The sequence below is a fragment of the Nicotiana tomentosiformis genome, chromosome 4 (genome assembly GCF_000390325.3).
Source record: "Nicotiana tomentosiformis chromosome 4, ASM39032v3, whole genome shotgun sequence".
NCBI classification, from domain to species: domain Eukaryota; kingdom Viridiplantae; phylum Streptophyta; class Magnoliopsida; order Solanales; family Solanaceae; genus Nicotiana; species Nicotiana tomentosiformis.
The window spans coordinates 12059409-12079464 of NC_090815.1; the positions used below are offsets into that span (position 1 = coordinate 12059409).

General features: G+C 34.4%; 3 protein-coding genes and 1 long non-coding RNA gene across 6 annotated transcripts; 3 read left to right on the top strand and 1 right to left on the bottom strand.

Moving 5' to 3' along the window:
• Positions 1-564: 564 nt before the first annotated feature.
• LOC138908873 (uncharacterized) lies at positions 565-1095 on the top strand. 2 transcript variants are annotated; one of them, XR_011415268.1, is made up of 3 exons: positions 565-749; positions 854-967; positions 1075-1095. It is a non-coding gene; the product is annotated as an uncharacterized lncRNA (long non-coding RNA). The 2 variants fall into 2 exon arrangements; XR_011415269.1 differs by lacking the exon at positions 1075-1095 and adding an exon at positions 1038-1057.
• An 888-nt stretch (positions 1096-1983) lies between these two features.
• On the bottom strand, positions 1984-5839 carry LOC104088808 (actin-depolymerizing factor 2-like). Its single transcript, XM_009593546.4, has 3 exons — positions 5626-5839; positions 2341-2606; positions 1984-2244 (listed from the first exon to the last, which is right to left on the bottom strand). The coding sequence occupies exons 1-3, from the start codon at positions 5626-5628 to the stop codon at positions 2130-2132; spliced, it is 384 nt and encodes a 127-aa protein (XP_009591841.1). The 5' UTR covers positions 5629-5839; the 3' UTR covers positions 1984-2129.
• Positions 5840-11810: 5971 nt separating this feature from the next.
• LOC104096016 (ras-related protein RABE1c-like) lies at positions 11811-17487 on the top strand. Of its 2 annotated transcripts, none has more exons than XM_070199562.1 (9): positions 11811-11998; positions 12103-12216; positions 13926-13998; positions 14416-14516; positions 16213-16278; positions 16497-16594; positions 16849-16911; positions 17002-17094; positions 17224-17487. In XM_070199562.1, exons 2-9 carry the CDS (start codon positions 12144-12146, stop codon positions 17305-17307), a joined length of 651 nt encoding a protein of 216 aa, XP_070055663.1. In that variant the 5' UTR covers positions 11811-11998; positions 12103-12143; the 3' UTR covers positions 17308-17487. The 2 variants fall into 2 exon arrangements, with proteins under 2 accessions (XP_070055663.1, XP_070055664.1); XM_070199563.1 differs by having other exon boundaries at positions 12125-12216.
• Positions 17488-18447: 960 nt separating this feature from the next.
• Positions 18448-19053, top strand: LOC104096022 (uncharacterized). The gene has a single exon (XM_009602303.1). It carries the CDS (start codon positions 18448-18450, stop codon positions 19051-19053), a length of 606 nt encoding a protein of 201 aa, XP_009600598.1.
• Positions 19054-20056: the final 1003 nt, after the last annotated feature.

Sequence of the window (20056 nt, forward strand, 5' to 3'; positions counted from 1 at the left end):
TTGTCTACTTACGTTTCAAACTTTCTCCTGTCTAGGTTTAACATTTTTGGTTTCCCTCATTTTTTTACTATATTATAATAGTTTTATTTTTATATTTGTGAATACATTACTTAAAAATATTAAAGTCTATGGCTTTACGCACTAGTTAATATTTGAACCAAACAAACGAAGTTACCGAACCGAGTAAGTTGAAATCGAAAAAAAAAGGTATCGATTTTAATTATGTATGGTATTGGTATAACATTTTAAGAAATTATTTGTTGGGAAATAAGTTATCCCGTGATTCATTATCCCACCCTCCTGTATGAGGATAAAGAAAATATTACAATCTCGAGGATAACTAATCTTACCATAATTTTATTCCAACTAAATATGGATAAACTCATCACAAATTTAATTCTAAAATTAATTATTCATTATCTCTCGTACCAAACTAGCCCTAAAATCGAAGACAGACAGTATTGAACCAAGCCAGTATCAAATACCGAATAGAAAATAATAAATAAAAAAACTCTTTTGTTTTTCCTTTAAAAAAGAGAATTGGAGGAAGAAATGGTCCAATTCCCAAAGATTACAAATACCAATAACCACTAGTCCTAAACATAGACAAGAAACTATACTTAACCCCACCCGGGCTTCGTATATTCTTGTTCTGACCATTTTTCCCCTTCAGCCAAATGTTGCCGACGACTTTCTGACCTTCTCAAAAACCTCTGTATTTCTCTCACATTTCTGGTCCCTATCTCTTGGTACGTATATTTAACTTTATTTAATTTACAACTTTCATTATTTTTCTATACGAAAACAAAAAATGCAAATTGATTTATGATATAATCAATTTTCTGATTTCTAGGGTTTTGCATTTGGTGATTCAGACATCTATTGGAGAAGACGATGGCAGCTCCACCAGCTAGGGCACGAGCAGATTATGATTATCTTATCAAGCTCCTCCTCATTGGCGATAGCGGTTAGTTTTACTTTTTCTTTTTTACTCGTTTTGTTTTCAATTTTTTTTAATTTATGTACCCATTTTCAAGCAAATAAGATTAACAAAAAACAAAATTTGGAGCTTAGGGACGGGGACAAATTGGATATTTACTTGAAATTGGAGAGATTTAGTTAAGATGTTAGAATGAGCTTTGGGTAATATGTGATATATAGGCACCCAAGGGTGTGGCCTAGTGGTCAATAAAGTTGGGTTGGGAACCTAAGGTCTCAGGTTCAAATCTCAGCAGAGACAAAAACAGTAGGTGATTTTTTTCCACCTGTCCGAACCTTGGTGGGTAGAGTTATCTGGTACCTGTTGCTCGTGGGAGGTGTCAAGTATCCCGTGGTATTAATCGAGTTGCGCGCATGCTTGCCCAGACACCACGGTTATAAAAAAAAAGTGGTATATAGCGAACAACACACATAAAAATTGTTTGTCTGGAATAAGTTTATCTATGTACTCTTTCATCTTTTGATGGCATCTTAGATAAAATGTTGTTACAATCTCTTAAAACATTGAAATATGGATTGGGATAGCGTTTCTGTCAAAGTCAGTTAAGAAAACTGGTATACTCCCCACCGCAGTATCTATGGACGTTAATACTTTCACTATACTTCGTGGATCACTTAGATCTTGATGAATTTGGTGCTATTCATAAGCTTGACCAGCTTCTACCAAAATGCTTGATTTGTTAAATGATTTTGTAAGGCATTGCAAGATATTCGACGTTACATTCATAAAACTCCCTTTAATATTCACTCCGGCTCTCATGTATGATGTATTCCCCCCCCCCCCCCCCCCCCCCCCACCCACACACACACACACACACACACCAACACCAACACCACAATACGCCTTTCTCGTTTTCTTTTCATTTTCTCCCTTTTTCCACTATAACCAACACCGAACCCTATACCACAACCACACCCCCTTCATGCCTCTTCTGTAACTGCATCTTCAATTACGAATTAAATCTTGAATTTTTAGGAAGTAGCTGAAACTTAAAAGTTCCCTCTTATGATAATTGTGGAATTAGTTGAAAATACAATTCTAGTAAGTTGTTATATTCAGAAAGTAACTAGGAGTACTATTATTTACAGGTTGAACTTCAGGTACTGCCGATTTTTCAAGGAAAAGCTTTTCATAAGATAAAAATTTCCATCTCTGTAGGATCAGTTGCTTGCAGCTCTCTCTTGAACCTGTCTTTGGAGCTTGCATAAATCATCTTGCTTCTCACTCTTGCAGTGTCAGGTGACCTTCAACAAGATACACAAAAAGTCACCCCCTCAGGCAAAGATATAAACAGGCAAGATGGAAGTTTAAATCACTATATATACTTTTAAAAGGATTACCACGCAATGAAGAATATTTTGCTCTTCTGGACGTTTTCTTCGGTCGTGAAATCAAAGTCATAGACAGCATATCGACACTCATCAGCAGGGAGGCCTGCGGTGAAATCCTCATAGCTTTCAGTTGGTTCACCAAGCTTTTCCACAACAACCTGCTTTTGCTTCTCTTCAATCTTATAGATGATGAACCGGTGAGTTCTTTTTGCCTTCAACTCCAAAAACTTCAGCTTGCAATCGTCATGCACAGCCATCCCAGATGCTGCGTTAGCCTACAATTTGTACGACATACAACATTACCCCAAATGTAATACAAATACAGGGAATAATGATGGGATAAATACCCCTGTATCAGTCTAATGACTCTTCCAGATGCTACTCCTCCCCCAAAGGAAATAGAATCAACAAATAGAAGAACAAAGAAAGGACCCACAGCCTCCAGTATTTCAGATTTTCAAGTCTTATTCATTTCTTCTAGAATTTACAATTCCCACTTAAAAGTCCTCCATCCAATGATTGTGAAGAAAACATATACAAGAGAAAGAAAACAATTGCATTTTCAACTTAACAAAAATTAGGTTGGTTATTCTTCTGCCTCAGAAGAGCAGAATACATTATTTTTCAGATGTTAATTAAAAAGACCAGTATGCATAATAAGTCAAAAAGATGATTTCATTTTCTTTATCTTTTACTCTTTTCTTAATGACAAAAAACGAAGATGGCGGAACAAACTCCTCCACAAGTAGATATTGAAATTGCCATAGAAGTTGAGGCTAATCTGGAATTAGTCTCTTATTACCACCTAGAGGGAGGAGTAACTTAACAAAATACAGGGGACAGTGGCATCAACCTGTGAGACCTTACTATCACATCAATGAAATTAATACAAACTCGAAATGCAACTTCCAAGGTACAAGTATTCCGGCACCAGAAAAACCGTATATTCAAGGCCAGTGTCGTTCCAAAAACATCAAGTCAACACAAAGCCATAGATTCTTTTTGGTGTTCGAACCTCAATAAAACTCAGAACAGAATAAAGCACAGGCAGAAACATAGCAGGTGTTTGGACATACATGATTTGCACATCAAGGTCTGTTTTAAATCTGACTTTCAAAAATTAGTCCGAGGAGTATTTCAAGTGAAATAATGATTTTTACTCAAAAAAATTTCAATTCTTCCAAGTGAAATCCGAGCAAGAAATTTATCCAATAAATCAAAGATTTTATCTCTCAGACATCTCCTATTGTGGGACCTGAGATTTACCCTGAACTTTTAAATAAGCAGAAGTCCTACCAAGAATAATATCTACATGCCCAGACATAGAAGGGTTACATAGTCAAACTCACATGGGACGATTGTGCATGCAGGACAGGCCTTTTGAGATATGTGGTCTTGAATAAGCCATAGCATTAGTGTGACTGTAAAACTTTTGAAATTTATGGTTTTAAACCTGCCATAGCATTTGCGTGGTTATAAATGCTTCCTATTAAAGAAATATTGAAAGGTGCCAATCTTTTGAAATTGACTAATAAGGAAATAGTGTCAATCTTTTAGAAACAGAGGGAGTATCATTTTTTGGGAGAATTCCTAGCCTCAGCATATGTTGTCAACACAACACATGTTTGTCCAAACGGCAGACTACATAAGTTTGCAGCCGCAAGTTCAATGCAGTCAAACAAAACGCAGTTAAAGATCATTCAAGTAAAGCAAAGACATTCCTGTATGCTTTTCAATAGAAGTTACTTAGAGCAACGGAATCCATCAACTCCACATTGCATGATATATTGATACTTGACAACCCATTACAACAATCAAGTCAGTTAAAGTAACTTAAGATTTGATTGAAAAAATACAACTGAAATAAAACTCATATAATACATTAGCAAGGCTGCTCATCAAAGGAGGAACAGATGGTTAGTGATCAAACTCTTAAACTGCAATATCTGGTAGCACACATGAATTCATATCCACGTATCAACAAATAAAGACTAATATCGATAACAATGATATTCATTTGTATGACGTACAAAGAATTTTGCATAAATGATATTGACCTATTAGCATAATTCAATTTATACCTCGTTTCAATATGAAATTACGGAGAGACATAGATACTCCGCAGGAGGTGTGAGCGATTGTCCATGGCGGGTCTAAGGAAAGGAAGGGGTAGGTCTAAGAAGTATTGTGGAGAGGTAATTAGGCATGACATGTCATTGCTTCAGCTTACCGAGGATATGACCCACGATAGGAAGGCGTGAAGGTCGAGGATTAGGGTTGTAGGTTGACAGATAGTAGTGTGTTCCTCCTAGGCTTACCAGTAGCACTAGGACTATTTTTGTAATTTCTTAGTCATGGTTCTTTATTATTACATGTTGTGTCATTTTCGCCCGTTACCATATTACATTGTTGCTACTATTATTTGCTATTTGGTTGCTTTATCTTCCACTGTTCCTTGAGCCGAGGTCTATCGGAAGCCTCTCTATCTCTAAGGGGTAAGGTCTGCGTACACACTGCCCTCCCCAGACCCCATTTATGGGATTACACTGGTTTGTTGTTGTTTTAAAGATTTATTTCTTAAATTGAAATTAATGAAAAACTGAAAGGAAATGGTACATTTATAATTGCATATTTCACTTGGGAGTAAACTAGAGAAATTAAATGAATTTTTTAAAAAAAAATAAAAAAAAAATAAACTGTGATTGCGGTATGCCCTTGGTGACTTGGTTAAATCATTCGTATCATTCAAGCAATGACTTGGTATGCATCACTGGGCGACACCCATTTTCGACACGCTGGTGTTAACCATTTTTTTGAGCAGATAATATGGGTTGATCCATATTTGACCCACTTTCACGTATCCAACCCATTTTTTAGCGGATAATATAGGCGGATACTTGCAAATTGCATCCATTTTGCCATCACTAGCTATGCCATACCCTTGAGTTAAATACTTTTAAAAAAAAATCACCACAACCAACTGGCTACTGAAACAAAGATCTAAAGCTGGACTTTCAAAATGAGATTAATGCCTATCAAAAAATCTCACAAGCAGAAAAGAAAAGTGTCATACAAAAACACCTAATATTCATCAATCTATAGTATCAAGTGAAATCAGATCCATAAAACATTAAAACAATCGGCAACCTAACTTGTAAATTTCATTAAAAGTCTAGAAATCGTGTCTATTATGCATCTCCTTTAACAGATCGAACTAGTAGCTAAACTGGAAAATTTAAAGATAAAATTTACATTTACGCAAAGAGTTAAAACGAAAAAAGAGTATTGACTAACCATGATTTTGAAGGAGAGAGATCGGATTGAAGAGAGGAGAAAATCTAGGGCTCCGATAAAGTTGGTCTTTTCTTGTCGATAATGAGACCGGATACGAAGAAGAAGGGTCCTTGTTTTTTCCTTTCTTTTCCTTTTTATCTTTTTTTCTCTAAATTTATGTGATATGCTTTTTTTTCTTTCATTTTAACACGTCTCAAAATACTTCGTTTGGAATGAAAATAAGGTGAAAAGGTTTGTGGCTAAACTTTTTTAAAATTTGACTTCAACAAAAATTTGGCCAAAAGAAGTTTCGCCTTTCACAAATTTGAAGAATTTATAAGTAAGTTTGTATTAAATTACTCACTCATTAGCTTTAATGTGATATTTACTCTCTCTTTTTTATCCTTTTTCTAGCCAACTGTCTATCAAAAACAGTCTCTCCGCCCTTCTATGTTAGGGATATGGTTGTGTATATCTTACCCTCCCTAGACTCCATTTATAAAAAAATATTGAGTTTTTTATTGGTATAAACTACTAGCACTTTAATATTTTATTATATATCAATTAAAGCATATTAAATTTGTTCCTAGTTAAACGCTAGCATAAAACAAAAACGAAAGCTATATTTATTATTTATATTTAAAATATTTTTTAGTTTTGATGAGGAGAACTTCAAATTGGACATAATCTTTGATTTTTATCATGTTATTCTAGTATATGCATATAAAATGTATCGGGGTTATGAAAAGAATTCCTCTTGGTAGATTAAGAACTATTGACCGATGAGCAAGTGTGACATATGACATCGACAATTTTTTTATTGTTTATTTTATATATTTTGTGCCTACCTAAAAGATGGGGTCTAAGTTTTCTTACTCCAAGATATTTTCAAGAGTTTCAAAAGCTTCTCATATAAAATTTTGCAAAATATGGTGCTACTTCCTAAAATTTTTGCAAAATATTGTGCTACTTCCTAAGATATGTCCGGACTCCGGTGACGTGATGCACTTGAATGCGCTTTAAAATGACATTTCATTTTTCTTATTTTCTTTTATTATCCCTAATTAAAGGAGACTTTACGATTATAATTGAAAATGATCATAATTGAAATTGTAATATATGAGTTTAAATGCTTTTGCTCTCATGGTTGATGTTGGTTGATTGACTTTTTTATTCTTACTAGTTTCTATGTACGTATCTTTTGCTAGTAAAACGTCCAACTTAATATTTAAAAAAGAACCTTTATTTAATTTTGGCAAAAGGGCCTAAAAGTTACTTAAACTTGTACCAATTTACCAATCCGGTAAACCAACTTATAATTTTTTTATTTGAACACCTCAAGTTAACTATTTGCACATTAATAAATACATCTGACCGTTGACCGTGCTTATGTAGCAGTGATGTAAATGACGTGGTAATAATACTTGTCAATCACACACAAAAAACGCGTGAATATAAATTTTTATTAAAATAAAATACTTAAATCAGAAATAGAAATTAAAAATAAAAAGGAAAGACCCAAAAGAACAAAAAAAATTCTATCATATCCCTCACGCCTCCTTTTTCTCCCTCCCCTTTTCTTTTCTTTCTCTCCACACCCACCTCCCCCCATCCTAGCACCTTAATCCCTTCCTCGCCAGATGTGTTTCCCCTTGCATTTCAACCGCCACCCCTTTCTTCCCATCCATATATTCCTTTGTTTACAATGGTGGTGGCAGTGGTGATAAATACTAATGTATATTGGGGTTGATAATTGGAGTAAAAGAAATATTTTTGAGGGTTAGAGCATTTTTTCTTTTTGTTGAAATCACTAAATCATAGTTTGCATTGGCGGAATTTTCCAATTTTGCCGGCGCCATTGAAATTGAGTTTGACATTGAAATTTTATCGGTTGGAGTAGCTAAAGGTTGTTGTGGTTGATTTGGTATTTTTTTCTTTTCTGGTGATAGGTCTAAATGTCTAATTAGTATTTATGGCTGGAGCTTATGGTGCTGGTAGATGAAGTTGGTGGTTCTGGACCTTCTGATGGTGCTTTGCTTCACCATTGGAATTGTTTTGATAGAGCTGGAGAAGAAGAGATTAAGAGAATGATAATGAATTTAAAATTTTCAGAAATTAATTTAAAAAATATTTAAAAATGGGACTCACTAGTTACACATGTCAAATAATAAAATGTTTAGCATGTGATTTGCAATCCTTGTCGGCGCAATTGAGGTTCACGCTCTGGTGGAGGTGTTTAAAATATGGGTTTTGATCAAGTAGATGTAAGTTCAAATGAAAAAATTATAAGTTTATTTACTAGGTTGATAAACAGGTACAAGTTTTAAGTGGTTTCGAGGCCATTTTGCCTTTAATTTTAGACAATATACATTTTCTACATTTTTTTCAGAAAATTGTATTTTCTACCCCATGTCTCAAAATATTCGGTGTCAACCAAGCAATGATTTTTGAACGACAACATCACTTAGTACATAAGTAAATAACATGCAGAAAGTGCTGGGAGAAGAACATAAAATAATAATTTAGCAGTGGCGGCCCAAGAAGATTGGTGGCCTAAAGCCAATTTTTAATTTGAGGCATTTCAAAAGGGAAAAAAAATTATCATAACATCGCTGATTCATTTTGATATTCCTACACATAGAACAACACAATTTAGCGCAATTGTCGCATAATAGCTCACTTAAACCAACAAAATATATGACGAATAATGTGCTAAAAGTATAAAATTTTGGCCTAACATTAGTTGTTAATAGTTTCTTTTATAAATAATTTAGTCTCTCCTAAGATATTGTTGATCTTAAATAATAGAACCAAATTCATATAGAAACCTCGCTAATGATGTCACTCGTAAAATTTAAATAATGAAAAGTTTTATATTCGCGACAAGGGTTTAGGGGGAGTGATTCTCTTTCTGCATTTTTTTTCTCAAATGGTTACATCACTACTAAATTAAAAGTTATCTTGAATTTTTATAAAATATTTTATTTTTTATTTTAACATACCCAATATATTTAGACCCCGTCTCTAAAGATTGTTGTGAGATATATTTGATCCAACTTACCTTAATTAAATATATTGGGTTCGAGTCCTGTGGTTAAAAAAAATCCTGTTAAAACGTGTTCTCTCTTTTACTAGGTCTTACGCGGTACGAATCTAGATTAGTCGGGGTCTCAATACAAATACGACTAAAAAAATAAAACAAAAATTGGGACCTTCAAAATTTGGAGGCTTAAAACGTTTGCTTTAGTGGCTTGACCCTTGGGCCCCTGTAATTTAGCTAAAATATATTTGATAGCATTGGCTTTCAAAGATTCAAAAGATTCTAAAATATAGAACTCATGAAGAAGATAACACGGGTAAACAATACAAATTACAAAGTTAAGAAAATTATGAAAGAAGCCAAGAACATACGTAATAACTCTAAGAGATAATCAGTTTCAATTATGGTTAGGTATATAGATACATGCACGGCGATATTTGTTTCCTTTGCCGGGTCAGACCTAGCCTTCTACTTACGGGTTTGGTAGAACTAATTAATTAATTTTGACTCAAATTTTATATTTATATTAAAAGATTCACTTAATATGTATAAATAATTCATTCAGAACGCAATAAATTATCTTTTTTAAAATCTAAAAACTATAAACTCAAAATTCTGGCTCTGCTTCTGCGGTCTTTGATACATATGAGCACATTTGTATATTAAGATAGTAATATATAGCACATCGAAGTTTTACAATAATGCCTAAAACATACATCAATAAATAATGTAAATTTAAAGTAAAGAAAATAATAATAAAATATTTACATTCCTCACACGTAACACTCCAGACATGAGAAGAGAAAGATGAGAAAACAAAAGTCATATTATGGTATGAAATAATACTACAGATATTAGGACCGTATAACAATACGCGACTAATTAATGATTCACGCAAAATAGGCGAATACTTGTAAGGAGAAAAATATTGATAATTTCATGAATGTTACATATGAAGATATTAAAGATGCTACTTTGTATATTTACCTGACCTCTATGATGATTTATCTCTGAGAAATTGTTGATGGATTGTTTTACTCTATGAGATGCAGATTTGTTGTCCTTTGCAGTTACCGTTTCCAACAAAGTCTTTTATTTCTACTAAAAGTTGGATTGCGTATGAATTTTTATTTAAAAATATATTAAAAGGGACATAAGCGAACAAATTTGCATATTTTTTTAACTTGGTTTGCTAACCACGTGTCTTGTTTATTTTTGAGTTCATAAAGGGATTATATTGCACATAGTAAAATTTATAAAACCTTTCAAACTGTTACCGCTAGTCTACCAAACATAGAAAATATTGCACAAATCATCTAAGCCTGATGGCTTCCCGCGTAATGTGCACCATTTTTTCAAAAGAAAGGTCATGATTAGCATAGGTTATTTCCTTTGCTTAGTAAAAAATAATGCCAAATTAATTAATTATATTATTTTCATTCTATAAATAGGTAAAGCTTTATTGATCATTTAGTAGGAATTGTTTGTTGGGCACCAAATCAGCATTCAGAGACCGCAATGCTTAATAAAGAGGTACATAGAACTCTCTTCTTTGTATGTTATATTTGCCAAATTGTCTACAGAAGTATAAATTCTTTTTTATTACCTTGTCAGCCTATATGGTTAATATAAGAGTGATGTGTTCGTCGTAAAAGTCTTACCATACTTAATGTGAATAGGAATAAAATCAATCCACAATTTTTTACCCAAATTCTAAGTGGACATAATTCTCGTTCAATATAAAGTTCGATTAATATTAGGTAAAGTTTAAAAATTACGATTTTATCCAATTTTGAATTATTTATTGATCAATTATTTTGGTAAATCAATATTGTATTCATGTTTTTATAATAATATAGATAGATAAATTACGGAAAACTTTTTGCCGTAAATTTACACTTCCAATAATACAAGGACCTTTCGATCTTTTGAGAAACATTTTTTTTTTTGAAAAATTATTTTGTTACTAGGAGCTACCTTTTAGCAATTATGCCATGGTAGTTTCCTTCATAACAAAAAAATGGGATGTCATATACATATTATTTTATCGAGTAGTTACATTTTGGTAACTTTATAGTTGTAAAATGCTCATTTGGTTTTATATATATATATATATATATATATATATATATATATATATATATATATATATATATTAATGTGACTAAGGCCAAACACATAAACGATCATTTATAGTTGGCTCCAATTTGTATTTTAACATAACTAAAGCTAATACTATCGACATAACTAAAGCCCGTACTTTTCGATGCAAATTTAAATTAGGACTCCAAGCTAGGGCTATGCATAATTTGGTAAATATCGAATTAGTGTACCGAAATCGAAAATTTTAGTATTTGATATTTGATATTTAGTATTTGGTATGCTATTCAGTTTAAGTTTTAAAAAAAATGGTATTAAATATGGTATTCAGTAATTAAAAATAAAATACTGAAATACCAATGTTGTACCAAAATATATACTAAGCTATACAATACACATATAATTAATTATAACATAAAATATTAAAGTTCGTTATTTTTATAGTTTTCTTAAACCTTTACCATTTCTTTTCAACTATACATGTCTTTTTCCCTTTTCTTTGGTTGTCTACTTAAATTTCAACCTTTCTCCTATCTAGGTTTAACATTTTTGGTTTCCCTTATTTTTTTTTACTATATTATAATAGTTTTATTTTTATATTTGTGAATACATTACTTAAAAATATTAAAGTCTATGGCTTTACGCACTAGTTAATATTCGAACCGAACAAACGAAGTTACCAAACCGAATGAACTGAAATCGAATAAAAAAGGTATCGATTTTAATTATGTATGGTATTGGTATAACATTTTAAGAAATTATTTGTTGGGAAATAAGTTATCCCGTGATTCATTATCCCACCCTCCTGTATGAGGATAAAGAAAATATTACAATCTCGAGAATAACTAATCTTACCATAATTTTATTCCAACTAAATATGGATAAACTCATCACAAATTTAATTCTAAAATTAATTATTCATTATCTCTCGTACCAAACTAGCCCTAAAATCGAAGACAGACAGTATTGAACCAAGCCAGTATCAAATACCGAATAGAAAATAATAAAAAAAAAAACTCTTTTGTTTTTCCTTTAAAAAAGAGAATTGGAGGAAGAAATGGTCCAATTCCCAAAGATTACAAATACCAATAACCACTAGTCCTAAACATAGACAAGAAACTATACTTAACCCCACCCGGGCTTCGTATATTCTTGTTCTGACCATTTTTCCCCTTCAGCCAAATGTTGCCGACGACTTTCTGACCTTCTCAAAAACCTCTGTATTTCTCTCACATTTCTGGTCCCTATCTCTTGGTACGTATATTTAACTTTATTTAATTTACAACTTTCATTATTTTTCTATACGAAAACAAAAAATGCAAATTGATTTATGATATAATCAATTTTCTGATTTCTAGGGTTTTGCATTTGGTGATTCAGACATCTATTGGAGAAGACGATGGCAGCTCCACCAGCTAGGGCACGAGCAGATTATGATTATCTTATCAAGCTCCTCCTCATTGGCGATAGCGGTTAGTTTTACTTTTTCTTTTTTACTCGTTTTGTTTTCAATTTTTTTTAATTTATGTACCCATTTTCAAGCAAATAAGATTAACAAAAAACAAAATTTGGAGCTTAGGGACGGGGACAAATTGGATATTTACTTGAAATTGGAGAGATTTAGTTAAGATGTTTTGTACCCAAGGGTGTGGCCTAGTGATCAATGAAGTTGGGTTGTGAACCTAAGGTCTCAGGTTCAAAACAAAAACAGTAGGTGATTTTTTTCCATCTGTTCGAGCTTTGGTGGGTAAAGTTATCTGGTACCTGTTGTTCGTGGAGGTGCCAATATCCCGTGGTATTAATCGAGGTGCGCACATGCTTGCCCAGACTCCACAGTTATAAAAAAAAAGTGGTATATAGTGAACAACGCACATAAAAATTGTTTGTCTGGAATAAGTTTATCTATGTATCCTACATTAGTAGAAACACTTTCTTTTCCCTTTTTCTGTTACTCTGTGCTTCACATTTTATATGATTGGACACGAAGTTTAAGATGTTACTTGACATATCGCTATGAATGATTATGTTAATTTGATTTATATATTTTTTTAATAATGAAGGTGGAAGAAATGTATTTAAGTAATGGTTGAAAGGTTAGTTTGATGCACAAAACATTATATATTCAAAATTTAAGTACTCTTTCATCTTTTGATGCCATCTTAGATAAAATGTTGTTACAATCTCTTAAAACATTAAAATATGGATTGGGATAGCGTTCTGTCAAAGTCAATTAAGAAAACTGGTATACTGCCCACCGCAGTATCTATGGGCGTTAATACTTTCACTATACTTCGTGGATCACTTAGATCTTGATGAATTTGGTGCTATTCATAAGCTTGACCAGCTTCTATCAAAATGCTTGATTTGTTAAATGATTTTGTAAGGCATTGCAAGATATTCGACGTTACATTCATAAAACTCCCTTTAATATTCACTCCGGCTCTCATGTATCTCCCCCCACAACACCAACACCACAATACCCCTTTCTCGTTTCCTTTTCATTTTCTCCCTTTTTCCACTATAACCAACACCGAACCCTATTCCACGACCACACCCCCTTCATGCCTCTTCTGTAACTGCATCTTCAATTACGAATTAAATCTTGAATTTTTAGGAAGTAGCTGAAACTTAAAAGTTCCCTCTTATGATAATTGTGGAATTAGTTGAAAATACAATTCTAGTAAGTTGTTATATTCAGAAAGTAACTAGGAGTACTATTATTTACAGGTTGAACTTCAGGTACTGCAGATTTTTTAGGGAAAAACTTTTCATAAGATAAAAATTTCCATGAGAGTATTTGTAGTTAATATATTTGTAACTAATTTAAGCCTAAGGGGAAAAAATTGAATATGAAAGTTAAGACCACGACCTTTTTTTAATACTTATTTTGGTAGTATTACAGTTAAAAATGTGAAATATATTAACGAGAGGAGTGAGGATGGTCATTTTGTCCAGATTTATCGAGGGAAATTGGGGATAAATATGGTCAAACTCTCATTCTAAATACATGAGGCTCACGGTTGAATTGGAAGGAAAATGTAACAGTTTCATTTCATTCATGATTGAGTAGGTTAGTTATTGATTTTCAAAATAGAGGGACGAAATTTGCCACAAAGGAAATATTTTCTATGTATAACATCTTTTATCAGTTCCTTGCACTTTATGATGGTTTTATTTGTAGGTGTGGGAAAGAGTTGTTTGCTTCTGAGGTTCTCAGATGGTTCCTTCACAACAAGTTTCATCACCACTATTGGGTTTGTATCCTCGACCATCCCTCCCTCCCTCCTCTGGAAGTACTAATTAGATTGTGTTTGAAACACAAAAAATGCATCTTTTGGGATTACCACAGTATTATGTCATAAGTTAGTTTTTTTATTTTGGACAAGGCTCTCTTTTTAGTCGAATAAAGGGCAGAATATTAAGAAACTGGTGAAGAAGTTACACATCAATCTTGATTGGTAGCAGGAAAAACCATGTTTGGCCAAAAAAGTAGAAAATTATGCTCTCTTATGCAGGAAGCTAGATGAACTGTCTAGTTTGGGAATCATCATTTTTGAAAAATCTAATAAATTGTATACCTTATGCACTATTTACTGCTTTCTCTCAACCTTTTCTCGGCCTTGCATTTTCCTCTTCTCCTCCAAATTTACAGGATTGCTCTGCTTTTACAGAATTGACTTTAAGATAAGAACAATTGAACTTGATGGAAAGCGGATTAAGTTACAAATTTGGGATACAGCTGGTCAGGAGCGTTTCCGCACTATCACGACAGGTATATCTAAATCTAGTGTGTATTCGGTAAATGTCATAGGTTCCTAACTTTTTGTAAGGGTGAAAAGAAACAAGATAAGTTTTTTTGGATCTTCAGATGTCCTAGAGTGCTAGCTTCTTGCACTGGTGAAAGGAAACAAGGGCTTCTTTTTTTGTAACTTTTGTCTTGAAAACTTGAGTTTTGAGCGATCACATGTACTGGCTGTATTTATTTGAAGCTTGTAGGTGGCTAATAGTGAAAGTCATGACATTTAAGTGGTACTCCCTCTGTCCCAATATATATGGCACCCTTCGTTTCTTGAGGGTCAATTTGGCTATTCTTTGAAGCTAAATTGTTTACTGGGTGGTTGTATGTGTGTATGTATGTATTTGAAGCTAAATTGGATTAGATCAACTCGATATTTCAAATTTAAAATTTAGACATTCAAAAACCATATGAAAAGTACTGTAAGTTGCAAATCTTCTCATGTCAGTATGATGAAAAATTATATTTTAAAATACTTGTTAAAGTTCACATAGTTTGGATTAGAGGTGTTTAACGGGTGGGCTGTACACAAAAAAGCCCGTCCGTTTAACGTTCAGGGCTGTTAGCGGGCTGAATTAGCGGGTTGTACTTTTTCGGGTTTTTTGGTCCGTTCTTGTTCGGGCTTAGCGGGCTAAACCGGGCCGGCTAATTTTTTTTTTTTTTAAAAGTAAATTTTGTTTTTCTTATTTAATGTTATTGATACTTAAGTGTTTGCAAACTTTTAAGGCTTAGAATTAAACTTTGAAGTTTTAAGTTTTAAATTTGAATTTTAAAATTGAAATTTGAAAGTGGCTACAAAAAATTATTTAATAAGACCAATAGGCAATATGTAAGGATCAAGCTCCGAAGGCTTTCATTTGATATTTTTATTGAATAATATATAATACTTCAAATTAAGTTGCAAGTTCTTAAGGGGGTAGGCCGAAATGGCCATTTCTGCAAAAAAGGGCCGTTGGCCAACAGTCATTTTTGAATTTGACCGTTGGCAACGGTCCAGAAAATAAAATAAAATAAAAAATTGTAACGGATACCGGGTTGAACCGGGCTGTAGCCCGTTAAAAACCCGTTAACGGGTTAGCGGGTTCCGGTGCACCAGTATAAAAAAACTGTTAGTTTGAAACCCGCTCCCCGCCCAACCCGTCCCAGCCCGCCCCCAATGCTACAGTACCGGACTGACCCGGGTTGTAAACGGGTCAGCCCGGCCCGATTAACAAGTATAGTTTGGATCGAGAAGTGGAAAGTGCCACATAAATTGGAACAGAGAGAGTACTTAGTTATGGTGCAAGCTAGGAGCAGACCTAGGATTTTCATTAAGGGGTCCAAGAAAAGCCAGGGAAATGGTGGTTGGATTGGAATACAAGATCTCATACAGATCTTGAATCTCCTTGAACATTGTTGTGGAGAGAATCCTTGTATCAAGGGGATTTAATAACATGTATATACACGTACTTCTATTTTTCAAAATGTACTATACCATATAACAATGAAACTTTTTGATGATGGGGACTCAGTTGATGACCCCCTTCGGCTACGTAAGTCCGCCCCTGTACAAACTTCTTGGACTAAAATTGCTAGGAGATTGAATTGAATTAGAAGGTCTGTTCAAATGTGAAGTTCATTTTTCATTTTCAATGTGTGCCTCTCAATCAAGTTTGAATTTTGTTGTTCACAGCGTATTATCGAGGAGCCATGGGTATTCTGCTGGTGTACGATGTCACGGACGAGTCATCTTTCAATAGTAAATTCTCTCACTATCTTGCTTTAGCGTCCTGCTTATGTCAAATGTTCTATCCTTCAGCACTATTTAGGTTTTCTTTTGCAGCAGAGATGTGATAATTTTGTTTCCAAATTTCAATCTTTAGCTGGTTTTATGGTCTGATTTGCAGCTTCATGCCCAAATCTAGCATTGGTGAGGCAGATTTAACTTATTATTTAATGTTTAACTGAATCATTCAGACATCAGGAACTGGATTCGCAACATAGAGCAGCATGCTTCTGACAATGTCAATAAGATTTTGGTTGGGAACAAGGCTGATATGGACGAAAGCAAAAGGGTAGGTTATTGTGATTCTGAAATTGTCACTGTTGGAGTTTCTCATCTTCCTGAATATGGCTAGTTCTATAATGGGCATTCACCTCTCTATGGAACCTTGGGCATCCATCCAACCTATGGAAATTTTACCTCCTCCCGTAGTCTGTTTGTATAACTAATTTGCTTGGTTTTTCTCACTCCTTTGATCAGGTACTTATTTTCTGATGCACAGTTTCCATTAGATGCTGTTGATATTATTCCTTTTTTCCTATCTAGGCTGTTCCAACTTCCAAGGGTCAAGCTCTTGCTGATGAATATGGCATTAAGTTCTTTGAAACAGTAAGTCCAAGTTTTTCTGATGTTGAAATTGAAATTTTCTGCCGGATGGAGTAAGTTCGGGTCGCTTATAAATGATAAAATCTGCTGCAGAGTGCAAAGACAAACATGAATGTGGAAGAAGTTTTCTTTTCAATTGCTAGGGATATCAAGCAAAGGCTTTCAGAATCTGATTCCAAGACTGAGGTACAGAGATATTTCTTTTCTTTATTCTATTGTTTCAATGGACTAAAGTTATCAACTTCTACTCAGCTCTAGAATGTGTTGTTATTATTACTTCATCTCGTGATGAATATGTTGTCTCGGTTCGTGCAGCCTCAGGCAATCAGGATCAACCAATCGGATCAGGCAGGAACTTCTGGTCAAGCTGCCCAAAAGTCTTCTTGCTGTGGTTCGTGAATGGAGCCAATCGTGTGGGAAGAACATTCGTTAGTTGCATTTGGATGTAAAAATTGGATGGGATGAAAAACTGATTCCTGTTAACTTCATTACCAAATATTTATTCGCCATCTGATGGCAAGCTTGATGTGTCAAAGGTTTACTGCTTTCGTTTTGAATCTATTGTCATACAGTTAACTACCCTGTGTTTGGATATCCTCCCAGAATTTCATTTATTTTTCGTCTTTTAAATATTGGAGCTCTTAGTTTTTGCTCCGAGTAGAATGTTAAAAAAGTAGAAACGTAATGCAGGAGTTTTACACATGCTTTTACCTTTCACTTGAATTCATAATCCTGCTCGTTCCAGCTGCATGTCCTGATGAAATAAAAAAAGCTATATTGTGTGACCGCATTTTTGCCATTTAACCTGAAATTTTTATGTAAATAAATAGATTTATTTGATGGCGAAATATCTTAATTGTTAGAAGAGTCAAGGTATAAACTTTAATAGATGCTAAATCAGAGAGTAATGGCGATAGTACTGATGGGTGAGAAACCATTAGATTTTCTTTGAAAAAGATGTTTCAGAATTTAACACAATTTAACGGTGAGGAATGATTAAAACAAGAGCAAACCGTTTTCTTTCATATTAAATTCGGCCTAAGACCTATCTGGAGGTAGCTGTGGGTCGATAAATGACAACAACCGTCAATTAGTTGAGCAACACATTTTGAAGGACGAGAGAATGTAGAGAGAGAAACACCGGCGATCGTTGAGCAAGGTAGTTAGCCTCGCCGATCAGAATGGCTCACCATAATAATCTTCATCTCCCTACACAATCATCTCTTTCAATTGACACTATGACTAGGTTAATTACACCGGAAAGTGATATCCCCCCCGAAATTAGCCCCAATGCAACTGTTACATTGGTTGCCAGGCATGGGGAGTGCCCCTACTATCATGCAAGCACCACCGGAAAAGGAGAAGGATGAATCGCAAGTAATGGAACCATGAATGCTTACAACGGCGTGGAAATTAACCTACTCAGCTGGGTCTCAAAGTACAAAGCAGACCATGGCAGAGGTAGTGAAAGGCAACAGAGCTCAAACATAAGGCATGCAACTGAAGTTCTACCCTCCGGTAGTGAATGATGGAGTGAAAATGGCCAAGTTAAACCCAAATGAGGTAGAACAACAATGCCAGCGATGGAAAACAACTTTGATTGGATACGTTCTAGGGGGAAATCCGTCGTTCAAAGAGATGCTCAAATTTGTCTATGGCGTTTGGAATCTAGTCACGACACATACGGTCCTTCTACATGACGACGGGTATTTCATTTTCAGATTTGAATCTGTGGAGGACAAAAACTTAATTGTGCAAAATGGCCCTTATACCTTCAATAGCAGACCTATGGTATTGAAGGATTGTGATCCGGATTTTCAGATTCAAAATGAATCTATGAGGATAGTTCCTATATGGGTCAATTTACCCGGGCTGCCTGTTCAGTGTTGGGCCGAGGAAAACCTAGGTAGGATTGCTAGTCTGTTAGGCAAACCTATTTGCACTGATAAGCTGACAACAGAATGTGAAAGGATTTCATATGCTAGAATACTTGTTGAAATGGACATCACACAACCATTACCAGAGGAAATTCTCATAAAAAAGCCAGATGGGAGGAGCTGGATGCAGAGAGTAGATTTTGAATGGAAACCAAAGTTTTGCTTGGATTGCAACAAATTTGGTCATAGTACTGGTGAGTGTCAATAAGCAACACAACAGGATGAGTGATGTTTGGCATATTTCGATATGTGTTGATGTTACTTTACCCATGTTTTAACCACTTCTTGATGTTATTTAATCTTTAAAACGCCCAACATGGTGTAATTATTGGTTTGATGACTAATTAAGTTATGTGTGACGATTTAAGGTGTTCGGAGTGCAAAATATGAAGAAAAGGTGGTTTAGCCAGAGGAAGAAGGGTTGGATGCGTCGCATCCAACCTAGGAAAACATCATCCTGCATGCAACCTTAGCAGTGAAGTTGGGCCATAGCGTTCGCCATCGCGTGCGAAACTGGGAAGTAGAAGAGAAGGCTGGATGCGTCGCATCCACCTTCGCAGGCAAAAATTGAAATGGAGGACAAGGTGGATGCGTCGCATCCACCTTAGCATCAATCCCTGAAGCCGATTTGGACTAGGAATAGGAGAGCTTTGGCCCACGACTTTTGTACGCAATATATAAGCTAAAAACGCCTCTTTTAGGTTATCTAACATAGTGGGAAGGGGAAAAAAGCCACGACAAAGCTGTGGAGGCCGGAATTCATCAAGTTCCATCTTTCTCCCACCAAACTTAGTAATTTTTATGTTTCTTTATATGATTTGTTGTTTGGCTACCATGTCTATATGGAGCTAAACTTCACGTTCTAGGGTTGTGGTTCTTTCATGACTATTGTTATTCGGATATTGATTTTGACTTCTTGATTTATCATATTAGTTTATTTATTCAATCTTGTACTTAATTATTTAATTGCTTGATCACCAATTGAATATTATCTACGAATCTAGAATTGAACTCGAAAGTGGGAATTCTATATTGCATATAGGATTGAGTAGGGCAAGTTCTTGAACTCGGGCATCGGGGGACGGATTCGTAGTTAGGATAGACATATACCTAATTGCCTTGCTTAGTTGATTTACAGGAATTATAAATGCGTTCTTGTTGATTCTAACTCCATAGACATATAGGCGTTAGGTTAGCTTGAATAGGCGAGT